Source organism: Heterodontus francisci, chromosome 26, assembly GCF_036365525.1.
Source record: "Heterodontus francisci isolate sHetFra1 chromosome 26, sHetFra1.hap1, whole genome shotgun sequence".
NCBI lineage: Eukaryota > Metazoa > Chordata > Chondrichthyes > Heterodontiformes > Heterodontidae > Heterodontus > Heterodontus francisci.
In genome coordinates, this window is record NC_090396.1 from 12,575,150 (window position 1) to 12,588,228 (window position 13,079).

Here is a 13,079-nt window from a genome sequence, read left to right on the forward strand (position 1 = left end):
GAGCAGGCTCGAGGGGCCGAGTGGCCCACTAATTCGTATTTTCCAGTCCTTAGGTCACACTCTAGGTGCACCCAATACAAAGGTACAGGAATTTACTCCCTGCCAATACCATTGACTAAAACCTTTGCATTCAAAAAGGGTCATGAAAAGTCAATGGCAAACAGGATTAAGGAGAATCCCAAGGCTTTTTATACGTATATAAAGAGCAAGAGAGTAGCCAGGGAAAAGGTTGGCCCACTCAAGGACAGAGGAGGGAATTTGTGCGTGGAGCCAGCGGAAATGGGCGAGGTGCTAAATGAGTACTTTGCATCAGTATTCACCCAAGAGAAGGACTTGGTGGATTATGAGTCTAGGGAAGGGAGTGTAGATAGTCTGGGTCATGTCGCTATCAAAAAGGAGGAGGTGTTGGGAGTCTTGCAAAGCATTAAGGTAGATACGTCCCCAGGGCCTGATGGGATCTACCACAGAATACTGAGGGAGGCAAGGGAGGAAATTGCTGGGGCCTTGACAGAAATCTTTGTATTCTCATTGGCTACAGGTGAGGTCCCAGAGGACTGGAGAATAGCCAATGTTGTTCCTTTGTTTAAGAAGGGTAGCAAGGATAATCCAGGAAATTACAGGCCGGTGAGCCTTATGTCAGTGGTAGGGAAATTATTAGAGAGGATTCTTCGGAACAGGATTTACTCCCATTTGGAAACAAATGGACTTATTAGCGAGAGGCAGCATGGTTTTGTGAAGGGGAGGTCATGTCTCACGAACTTGATCGCGTTTTTTGAGGAAGTGACGAAGATGATTGATGAAGGAAGGGCAGTGGATGTTGTCTACATGGACTTCAGTAAAGCCTTTGACAAGGTCCCTCATGGCAGACTGTACAAAAGGTGAAGTCACACGGGATCAGAGGTGAGCTGGTAAGATGGATACAGAATTGGCTCGGTCATAGAAGACAGAGGGTAGCAGTGGAAGGGTGCTTTTCTGAATGGAGGACTGTGATTAGTGGTGTTCTGCAGGGATTAGTGCTGGGTCCTTTGCTGTTTGTAGTATATATAAATGATTTGGAGGAAAATGTAGCTGGTCTGATTAGTAAGTTTGTGGACGACACAAAGGTTGGTGGAGTTGCGGATAGTGATGAGGATTGTCAGAGGATACAGCAGGATATAGATCGGTTGGGGACTTGGGCGGAGAAATGGCAGATGGAGTTTAATCTGGACAAATGTGAGGTAGTGCATTTTGGAAGGTCTAATACAGGTGGGAAGTATACAGTAAATGACAGAACCCTTAGGAGTATTGACAGGCAGAGAGATCTGGCCGTACAGGTCCACAGGTCACTGAAAGTGGCAACGCAGGTGGATAATGTAGTCAAGAAGGCATACGGCATGCTTGCCTTCATCGGTCGGGGCATAGAGTGTAAAAATTGGCAAGTCATGCTGCAGCTGCACAGAACCTTAGTTAGGCCACACTTAGAATATTGCGTACAATTCTGGTCGCCACACTACCAGAAGGACGTGGAGGCTTTGGAGAGGGTACAGAAGAGGTTTACCAGGATGTTGCCTGGTCTGGAGGGTATTAGCTATGAGGCGAGGTTGGATAAACTCGGATTGTTTTCATTGGAACGACGGAGGTGGAGGGGCGACATGATAGAGGTTTACAAAGTTGAGTGGCATGGACAGAGTGGATAGTCAGAAGCTTTTTCCCAGGGTGGAAGAGTCAGTTACTAGGAGACATAGGTTTAAGGTGCGAGGGGCAAAGTTTAGAGGGGCTGTGCGAAGCAAGTTTTTTTACACACAGGTGAGTGCCTGGAACTTGCTGCCGGGGGAGGTGGTGGAAGCAGGTACGATAGCGACCTTTAAGAGGCATCTTGACAAATACATGAATAGGATGGGAATAGAGGGATACGGTCCCCGGAAGGTGCAGAAGGTTTTAGTTTAGACAGGCATCATGATAGGCGCAGGCTTGGAGGGCCGAATGGCTTGTTCCTGTGCTGTACTGTTCTTTGTTCTTTCAGTGCACTCTCTGGTGGAAAAGTTGTGCCTTTCCCCAGCAGAAGAGTTTGGGTTGCTCCTGTATCCCTTAGTATAACTATAGGTTTACCTGCCTCACTTGAGGGATAAGGAGTTACTTTTCCTTTTGACAAGAATTTGCTATAACTTTCAGGTATCTTATTCTCAACCACTACACAATGGTTTTTGTATTTGGCTTTACAGCTGCCATCAAAGTGACAGTCTGATCTGCTGTACTGTCAGTCAGGGCCCGTTTCTTTGCATTGGTTTTGTGAACCCCAATAAGTCCCATGGTTTTACCTCGCAACTTCCAGCATTCTTCACGACGATGTCCCACCTTGTGATGATGATAACACTTCGGCTTGCGGATCTCGCTTCCACCCTCAGCATCTTCCTTTCTGGCCTGAGAAGGAGATTTTGGGGCGTTCCCAGCTGTCCCTTCTTGTGCCCAGGTACTTGCCTTCCTTTCACCTTCCCAACTTCTATCTTTCTCAAGTTTGTTGGAGTGACTGACAAAGGGTTTGGGCTTATAAACAAGCTCATAATCATCAACGATTTCTGCTGCTGTCTGGTTGTTGAAACTTTCTGTTTCTCTGCCTCGGTTCGCACGAATGGAGGGAGTGAATTTTTAAATTCTTCCAGGAGAATTAGTTCCCTAAGGGTCTCATATGAGGCCTCTACCTTTAGTTCCCGCATCCAACGATCAATATTAATTTGCTTTACCCTCCCAAATTCTATATGAGTCTGCCCAGGCTGTCTCCAGAGGTTCTGAAATTTCTGCCTGTATGTTTCAGGGGCCAACTCATAAGCAGCAAGAATGGCCTTTTTTGCCATCTCATAATCTGCAGAAGTCTCCTGAGAAAGCATGGCATAAACTTCATGAGCTCTGCCCATCAATCTGCTTTGCATAAGCAGTGTCCAGCTTTCCTTTGGTCACTAAATCTGTCTGGCTATTTTTTCAAAACAAATGAAAAATGCATCCACGTCCCTTTCCTCAAACTTAGGGAGGGCTTGTACAAATGTAAATAGCTCTATCGAATTCCCTCCCTTCTCTTTCACTTTCTCTTTGAAATTCTAGTTCAAGTTTTTTCATTGTCAATTCTGTTCCCTTCTCAAGTTTTCTCATTTCTATTTCTTTTTCTGTTTCTTTGTCAAGCTTAAGTTTTTCCATTTCCTGTTCCTGCTTAAGCTGCTTCATCTGTAACTGAATTTTAGCTAATTCAACTGCACCACTCTCTGGTTTGCCTCCTTCTTTCTCCAGTTTCAAATTATTCAATTATGTCTGCTTTCTTAGCTCCTGGGTTTTACCTCTAACACCAACAGTTCTTCCAAATCCTTTAGTTTCACCTTAGTTAAGTTTCTCAAATCACTCAGGGTACATCCTCCTTCCCCAGCAAGGTTGCAGCACTACTGATAGACATTCAGGTAGAGTAAACTTTCATCTACTGCACAAGAAACCTGTTTTTTTCTCTTTTCCTCTTTTCAATTATTATTACCCCACTTAGAATTTTACATTGTCGGCGTTGGGTTCTCCCGCAAAGAAATAAGAACATAAGAATTAGAAGCAGGAGTAGGCCATTCAGCCCCTCAAGCCTGCCCCGCCATTCAATAAGATCATGGCTGATCTGCCCCAGACCTCAACTCCTCTTTCATACCAGCTCCTCATAACCCTCAACTCCCCAATATTTCAAAAATCTATCTACCTCTTTAAATACTTTGTGATTTAGCCTCCCACAGCTCTCTGGGGTAGAGAATTCCAGACATTCATTACCCTCTGAGAGAAGAAATTCCTTCGCATCTCAGTTTTAAATGAGTGTCCCCTTATTCTGTAACTATTTATTTATTTTATTTATTTAGAGATACAGCACTGAAACAGGCCCTTCGGCCCACCGAGTCTGTGCCAACCAACAACCACCCATTTATACTAACTCTACAGTAACACCATATTCCCTACCACCTACCTACACTAGGGGCAATTTACAACAGCCAATTTACCTATCACCTGCAAGTCTTTGGCGGTGGGAGGAAACCGGAACACCCGGGGAAAACCCACGCAGTCACAGGGAGAACTTGCAAACTTCGCACAGGCAGTACCCAGAATCGAACCCGGGTCCATGGAGCAGTGAGGCTGCAGTGCTAACCACTGCGCCACTGTGCCGTCCTTATGTCGCCTAGTTCGAGATTCCCCCATTAGTGGAAACATCTTCTCAACATCTACCCTGTTAAGCCCCCTCAGAATCTTGTACGTTTCAATAAGATCACCCCTCATTCTTCTAAACTCAATTATAATTAAAAGAGTCCCCAATTATATGTTAAGACCAAGGCCGGAGGAGTGCACTGTTTTTCTAGTTCCACTTCTCCACAGGTCACAACATATCTTTACATTTTTTTCCCAATTACTGATACAGTCAATCATAAATTCTATTTTTATCCCAGAATAAAATACACCAACCAGATTTCTTAAATAAACAACAAAATTATCAGTTTATTATAAAACGAGTCTTAACCAGTAACGATGCAAAGCATTAACACACAAATTGAAATATAAAAGTTCCCTTTTTACCTTAGCCCCTCTCTCTCTCTCACATACACACAAAAATAGGGACTTTCTCTTTAGAGCTCTATTATAAACAAAAAGACAAAAAGAATACTTTGGCCAAATATTTGCTAATTCGTGGAGAAAAAAGAGATGTGGAAAGATGTCAGATGTCCTTTGTTTTGGTTTGGCTCCCCAAATATGCGTAGACGGATATCGCTGGGATCTTCCTAGAACAGTTCTTGTTAGGCGACGTTGAAGATCAGTTTGGGCAGGCTTTCCAGGAAAAATGCAGCAAAAGTTTCATTCTGTTTCTTACAATTGCTTCTCAGAGCTTCTTAAGAAGATGGGAAAGTTGGCAGGCTTTTTTTACAGAGATGGAACAAGCTGATTTGGGATTTGCTCCCTTGGCAAGTTTTCTCCAACTGTCTTTTTAACACTGTCCATGTCACCAATTCACTGTCCAAAGCGAAACCAAAAACAATGTCACAAGAGTCAAGCCTCCTGACCCCTACAAATCATGACCTGTCACATCTTTGTAAGCATCTTTCCCCAAGTCGTAACACTGTCGCTGGGTCAAAATCCTAGAACTCCCTTTCTAACGGCACTCTGGGTGTACCTACACCCTAAGGACTGCAGCGGTTCAAGTAGGCAGCTCATCACCTCCTTACAGGCAATTAGGGATGCGCAATAAATGTTGGCCTAGCCAACAATGCCCACATCCCATGAACGAATAATAAAAGAAACAGAGGGAGTTGGGGTTTCATGTGCATTGATCTTTGAAGGTGGGAAGACATATTGAGAGAGTAGGGATCTTGGGCTTCATAAATAGAGGTATTGAGTACAAAAGTAGGGAAGTTATGCGTAATCTTTATAAAAATCTGGTTAGGCCACAGCTAGAGTATTATGTTTTGTTCTGGTCACCACAGTTTAGGAAGGATGTGAAGGTCCTTGAGAGGGTGCAGAGAAGATTTACCAGAATAATTCTAGGGACAAGGCATTTTAGTTACATAGGTTAGGTTGGAGAAGCTGGGGTTGTTCTCCTTGGAGCAAAGGGGATTGAGGGGAGATTTGATAGAGGTGTACAAGATTATGACAGGTTTAGAGATAAGGTAGACAAAGAAAAGCTGTTCCCATTAACTGATGATACAAGGGCTAGGGGACACAGATTTAAGGCTTTGGGCAAGAGATGCAGGGGTTATATGGGCGGCGCAGTGGTTAGCACCGCAGCCTCACAGCTCCAGCGACCCGGGTTCGATTCTGGGTACTGCCTGTGCGGAGTTTGCAAGTTCTCCCTGTGACTGTGTGGGTTTTCGCCGGGTGCTCTGGTTTCCTACCACAGCCAAAGACTTGCAGGTTGATAGGTAAATTGGCCATTGTAAATTGCCCCTAGTATAGGTAGGTGCTAGGGGAATTGAGGGAAGGTGGAGATGTGAGAGGGTAATGGGATTAATGTAGGATTAGTATAAATGGGTGGTTTATGGTCGGCATAGACCCGGTGGGCCGAAGGGCCTGTTTCAGTGCTGTATCTCTAAATAAAATAAAAAATGAAATAAGCACTTCTTTACGCAGCGAGTGGTATTGGCCTGGACCTGGGACAGCCTGTGAAGGTGCTGGAAGCAGAAATGATGAATGATTTCAAAAGGAAATTAAATGGATACTTGAGGGAAATAAACTTTCAGGACTATGTATAGATCAGGGGAATGGGACTAAATGAATTGCTTTCCAGAGAGCTGGCATGGAGTTGATGGGCCAAATGGCCTCCTGTGCTGTAATGACACTGACTGTATCCTGTCAAATCCTTTAATCATCGTAAACCCCTTAATTAGATCTTTACTTAGTTTTTATTTGAGGGAATACAAGCCTAGTCTATGCATGATTTAGCCCTTTTAGCCCTGCCTTCATTCCGGTGAATCTGCACTGCATGCCCCCACCCCCAAAAAGTCCTGAATATCCCTCCTGAGGTGTGGGGCCTGGAACTGAATGCAGTACTCTAAATGGAATCTAAGTGTAGCTTTGTTCAATTGCATTTATATATTGTAGGATATATTTCAATATGTGTAGTAGGTTTTCTACTAAAAGAAATTAATAGCATTTTTAGGTTTGTACCAGGCTTCTAGAAGTTTGTGTACTTGTGTTGTCAGGGGAAGAGTCCTTGTCCCAAGATCCACATACAGGAGTGAGGTGACCAGCCTGCACTGAAACCTACCACCGGGGGCGGGGGTGGGGGGCGGTCACTAAGAGGAGTGGGGAAGTGGTTTGTACTACCCAGCATCTCTTATAATCAGTAATTGTGCTTTCAGCTGCTTGACCCTTAAGCTCTGGAATTCCCTCCCTAAACACCTCCACCCCTCTACCTCTCCACCTCTCTTCCTTTAAGACACTCCTTAACACTTACCTCTTTGAGTAAGCTTTCTGGTACCTGTCTGAATATCTCCTTACGTGGCTTGGTGCCAAATTTTGTTTGATAACACTCCTGTGAAGCTCCTTGGGATGTTTTACTCTGTTAAGGGTAATATGCAATGTATACGGGGGTGGGTGGGGGGGGGGGGGCGGGGTGGTGTGTGTGCACATGCGCATGTGTTTGTGTAAATGTGCTGTGCATTTATGTGCACGCATTTCTCTGTGCGACCTTGTGCCTGCATGCATGTTTGTATGCGTGCTTGTGCATTTTTTTGGGTGCATGTGTGTGCCTGTGTTTTTTAAAGTTTGTTCATTGGATGCAAGCGCTTTTCTATTCTTCCATTTATTGCCCCTCCCTAATAGCCCTTGAAAAAATGATCGTAAGTTACCTTATTGAACCGCTCCGGTCCATTTGGTGTTAGTACACCCACAATGCTGTTAAGTAGGGAGTTTCGGGATTATTACCCAACAGTGATGAAGGAACAGCAATGTATTTCCACGTTAGGATGGTATGTAACTTGGAGGGGAACTTGCAGGTCGGGTCTGCTGCCCTTGTCCTTCTAGGTTGTCGAGATCACAGGTTTGAAAGGTGCTGTTGAAGAAGCCTCGGCGAGTTGCTGCAGTGTATCTTGTAGATGTATGCGTGTGTTTGAGAGTGTGTGCATTTGGTTGTGTGTGCGTCCATGTTTATGCATTTTTTTGTGTGTTTGCGTTTGTGCGTTCACGTGTGTGTACACGTGTGCATATTAGTGAAAGCTCATGGGCATATGGGTAGGTAGGGGTGTGTGTGAGTGTGCACATGCAAGCTTTTGACACCATATGAAATGTGACCGTTGTACTGGTATATTCTAGGAGTGGAGCTGACAAGGTGTCAGATAGTGAGCTGTTCATGTGCTCTAACTGGTAGTCTGAGGTTTCTTTCCAAATGACAGATGGAATGTGAGAAGACTCTGTTTCTGCTTCTATTACCCACTGCAGAAACCTGGTCAGTAAATATTTGTTCTGCAGTGCTCAGAATTCCTGAGAAATTGTGTCAAATTAAGGGAGCTGGGGCTCTTGAAAGCTGAGAAACTCAAGTACAAGATTGGTATCTAATGGCTGGCCTTGTTGTACCTTTCAGGTGTTGATATTTGCAGAGAAGAAAGCTGATGTGGATGCGATCCATGAATACCTACTCTTGAAGGGTGTGGAGGCTGTTGCCATACACGGGGGGAAAGGTAAGCTCCAATAAACACTCTCTGTCCTCACATCTCTACCCTAGCACCAGCTATCACCTTCGGGAGAGGAGGGGAGAAGAATGAGTAGGGTCAGCCAATACTTTCAGATAGGGGCACATTCCATTTGCCTTCCTAGTGACTTGCTGTACCTGCATGCTAACTTTTGGTGATTCATGTACAAGGGCACCCAGATCCGTCAACACCGCAGCATTCTGCAGTTTATCTCCATTTAAATAATCTGCTTTTCTATTCTTCCTGCCAAAGTGGACAACCTCACATTTTCCCACATTATACTCCATCTGCCAAATTTCTGCCCGCTCACTTAACCTATCTATATCCCTTTGCAGACTCTTTGTGTCTTCCTCACAACTTGCTTTCCCACCTATCCCTGTATTGTCAGCAAATTTGGCTACAATACACTCGATCCCTTCATCCAAGTCATTCATATAGATTGTAAATAGTTGAGGCCCCAGCACTGATCCCTTTGACACCCAACTAGTTATAATTTGCCAACCTGAAAATGCCCCATTTATCCTGACTCTCTCTTTCCTGTTAGCTAGCCAATCCTCTATCTGTGCTAATATATTACCCCCAACACCATGAGCTCTTATCTTGCGCACCTTATCGAATTCCTTTTGGAAATCCGAACACATTACATCCACTGGTTTTCCTTTATCCACCCTGCCTGTTACATCCTCAAAGAACTCGAATAAATTTGTCAAACACAGTTTCCCTTTCATAAAATCATGTTGACTTTGCTTGATTGTGTTATAATTTTCTAAATGTCCTGCTACTACTTCCTTAACAACGGATTCCAACATTTTCCCAATGACAGATGTTAGTATAAATGGCTTATAGTTTCCTCCTTTCTGCCTCCCCCTTTTGAATAGAGGTGTAATGTTCGCGGTTTTCCAATCCGCTGGGACCATTCCAGAATCTCGGGAATTTTGCAAGATTACAACCAATGCATTCACTTATCTCTGCAGCCACTTCTTTTAAAACCCTAGGATGCAGCCCATCAGGTTCAGAGGACTTGTCAGTCTTTAGCCCTATTATGTTTCCTAGTACTTTTTCTGTAGTGATGGTAATTGTTTTAAGTTCCTCCCTCCCTTTCGCGCTTTGATATTCTACTATTCTTCGGATTTTTTTTGTCTTCGTTCGTGAATAGTTGTTCATAGTCTCTGCCATTTCCTTGTTTCCCTTATTAAAGCCCCAGTCTCATTTTCTAAGGGACCAACGATTGCTTTAGGTACTCTCATCCTTTTTGTAGCTCTTACTGTCTGTTTTTATATTTTCTGTTGAAGGAAGTTTGGCTTGAGTGGGATAAATGTACTACTGAAATTGGTGTTGGGTGTGAGCTGATCCTAACACCACGGGTTTATACCAACAGATTGAACAGTTAATTCTATTTGTTCTTATTATGATTCTTTCCAGACCAGGAGGAGCGTACTAAAGCCATTGAGGCATTCCGAGAGGGGAATAAGGATGTACTTGTGGCAACTGATGTAGCATCGAAAGGCTTGGACTTCCCAAATATTCAGCATGTTATTAACTATGATATGCCCGAGGAAATTGAGAATTACGGTAAGATAATTCCTTCATCTGTAGGGGCATCAGTGAACACATGAATTATTGGCCCCTTTTGTATCTGGTGCTGATCTAGTGTCCTGCACCTGTGTATGGCCTACAGTTCAATTAGATCATCGGAACAGGAGGAGGCCATTCAGCCTTCGGCCCTGTTCGACCATTCAATTACATCATGGCTGCACCTCAATTCCAGTTTCTTGCCTTATGAGAGTAAACTGGCAAGAAATGTAAAAACAGATTGTAAGAGCTTCTATAGGTACATAAAAAGGAAGACAGAAGCAAAAGTAAACATGAGTCCCTTAGAGGCAGAGACAGAAGAAATTATAATGGCGACAAAGGAAATGGCATGACATTAAATATTTTGTATCTGTCTGCACAGTAGGAGGCACAAAGAACATAATGGAAATAGTGGTGGAGCCAAGGGGCTAATGAGAGCAAAGAACTTAAAGCAGTTAATATTAGGAAAGAAGTAGTACTGGAGAAATTGAGACTAAAAACTGATAAATTCCTTGGACCTGATAGCTTACATCCCAGGATTTTAAAAGAGATGGCTGCAGAGATGCATTGGCTTTGATCTTCCAGTGCCTAGATTCTAGAACGGTTCCTGTGGATTGTAAGGTAGCAAATGTAGCCCTGCTGTTGAAGAAAGGAGGGAGAGTGAAAATGAAACTGTAGGCCAGTTAACCTGATGTCAGTAGTTGGGAAAATGCCAGAATCTGTTACTAAGGATATGGTAACAGGGCAGATGGAAAATCACAATATGGTTAGGCAGAGTCAACACAGTTTTAGGAAAGGGAAATCGTGTTTGACAGATCTGTTTCAGTTTTATGAGGTTGAAACTATTAGAGTAGATAAGGGGAAAACAGTGGATGTAGCATATTTGGATGTGCAGAAGACACTCAATAAGGTGCCACACAAGAGGTTGTTATATTCATGGGGTTGGTGGTAATATTTTAGCATGGATTAAGAATTTGTTTTCTGTCCATTAACCGAGTGTAGGAATAAACTGGCCATTCTCAGGAAGGCAGGGTGCAACTAACTGAGTGCCCAAGGATCAGCTATTCCAACTCAACTATTTACAATCTATGTCAATGATTTCGATGAGGGAACTCCTTGAGCACTGCACTTCGTGTCAATGTGGATTTTTTTGTTCAAGCATTGGGATGTGAAACTTACAACCTATGACTCAGACAAGTGTGCTATCCACTGAGTCAAGGCTGCAAAGGGATACAAAGCCATTAACTGAGTGAGCATGAAGGTAGCAGTTGGAATATAATGTGGGGAAGTGTGAAATTATTGATTGAGCAAGAAAGTGGCAGATGGAATGTAATGTGCGGAAGTGTGAAATTATCCATTTTGGTAGGAAAAATGGAAAAGCAGAATGTTTTTAGAAAATGAGAATTAGTAAATTTTAGTGGCAGAGGATTTGGTGTCCTTGTACAAAAATCACAAAGTTAACATGCAGGTACAGCAAGCAATTAGGAAGGCAAATAGTATTTTAGCCTTTATTGTAAGAGGGTTTTTAAAAAATTCATTCATGGGATGTGGGCATCGCTGGCCAGCATTTATTGCCCGTCCTTAATTGCCCTTGAGAAGGTGGTGGTGAGCTGCCTTCATGAACCACTGCAGTCCATTTGGGGTAGGTATACCCACAGTGCTGTTAGGAAGGGAGTTCAAGGATTTTGACCCAGCGACAGTGAAGGAACGGCGATATAGTTCCAAGTCAGGATGGTGTGTGACCTGGAGGGGAACTTGCAGGTGGTGGTGTTCCCATGCATTTGCTGCCCTTGCCCTTGTAGTTGGTAGAGGTTGTGGGTTTGGAAGGTGCTGTCGAAGGAGCCTTGATGCATTGCTGCAGTGCATCTTGTAGATGGTACACACTGCTGCCACTGCACGTCGGTGGTGGAGGGAGTGAATGTTTGTAGATGATGTGCCAATCAAGCAGGCTGCTTTGTCCTGGATGGTGTTGAGCTTCTTGAGTGTTGTTGGAGCTGCACCCATCCAGGCAAGTGGAGAATATTCCATCACACTCCTGACTTGTGCCTTGTAGATGGTGGACAGGCTTTGGGGAGTCAGGAGGTGAGTGACTTGGCTCAGGATTCCTAGCATCTGACCTGCTCTTGTAGCTAAGGTATTTATATGGCTTCTCCCGTTCAGTTTCTGGTCAATGGTAGCCCCTAGGATGTTGATAGTGGGGGATTCAGCGATGGTAATGCTGTTGAATGTCAAGGGGAGATGGTTAGATTCTCTCTTGTTGGAGATGGTCATTGCCTGGCACTTGTGTGGTGCGAATGTTACTTGCCACTTATCAGCCCAAGCCTGGATATTGTCCAGGTCTTGCTGCATTTCTACACAGACTGCTTCAGTATCTGAGGAGTCGCGAATGTTGCTGAACGTTGTGCAATCATCAGCGAACATCCCCACTTCTGACCTTATGATTGAAGGAAGGTCATTGATGAAGCAGCTGAAGATGGTTGGGCCTAGGACACTACCCTGAGGAACTCCTGCAGTCGTGTCCTGGAGCTGAGATGATTGACCTCTAACAACCACAACCATCTTCCTTTGCGCAAGGTATGACTCCAACCAGCGGCAAGTTTTCCCCCTGATTCCCATTGACTTCAATTTTGCTAGTGCTCCTTGATGCCATACTCAGTCAAATGCTGCCTTGATGTACAGGGCAGTCACTCTCACCTCACCTCTTGAGTTCGCTCTTTTGTCCATGTTTGAACCAAGGCTGTAATGAGGTCAGGAGCTGAGTGGCCCTGGCGGAACCCAAACTGAGCATCACTGAGCAGGTTATTGCTAAGTAAGTGCCGCCTGATGGCACTGTTGATGACAGCTTCCATCACTTTACTGATGATTGAGAGTAGGCTGATGGGGGGGTAATTGGCTGGGTTGGACTTGTCCTGCTTTTTGTGTACAGGACATACCTGGGCAATTTTCCACATTTCAGGGTAGATGCCAGTGTTGTAGCTGTACTGGAACAGCTTGGCTAGGGGCACGGCAAGTTCTGCAGCACAAGTCTTCAGTACTATTGCCGGAATATTGTAGGGCTCGTAGCCTTTGCGGTATCCAGTGCCTTCAGTTGTTTCAGCCGGGCGAGTTTAAGGAAGTCTTGCTGCAATAATATAGGGCTTTGGTGAGGCCACACCTGGAGTGCTATGTACAACTTTGGTTTCTTTGCCTAGGGAAAGACATACTTGCCTTAGACGGTGTGCAACGAAGATTCATTAGATTAATTCCTGTCATGGGAGGGCTGTCCTATGAGGATTGAGTAGAATACACCTATATTCTCTGGAGTTCAGAAGAATGAGATTGATTTCATTGAAACATATAAAA

The 13,079-nt window shown here is 44.2% G+C and overlaps 1 protein-coding gene across 1 annotated transcript in view; it reads left to right on the top strand.

Annotated features, from left to right (window-relative positions):
- Nucleotides 1-13,079, top strand: part of ddx41 (DEAD-box helicase 41) — a 92,654-nt gene that overhangs the window by 52,995 nt on the left and 26,580 nt on the right. Inside the window, exons 13-14 of the mRNA XM_068057813.1 lie at nt 8,057-8,153; nt 9,588-9,737. Coding sequence (XP_067913914.1) covers nt 8,057-8,153; nt 9,588-9,737 — 247 coding nt within the window. The remainder of the gene's footprint in view (nt 1-8,056; nt 8,154-9,587; nt 9,738-13,079) is intronic.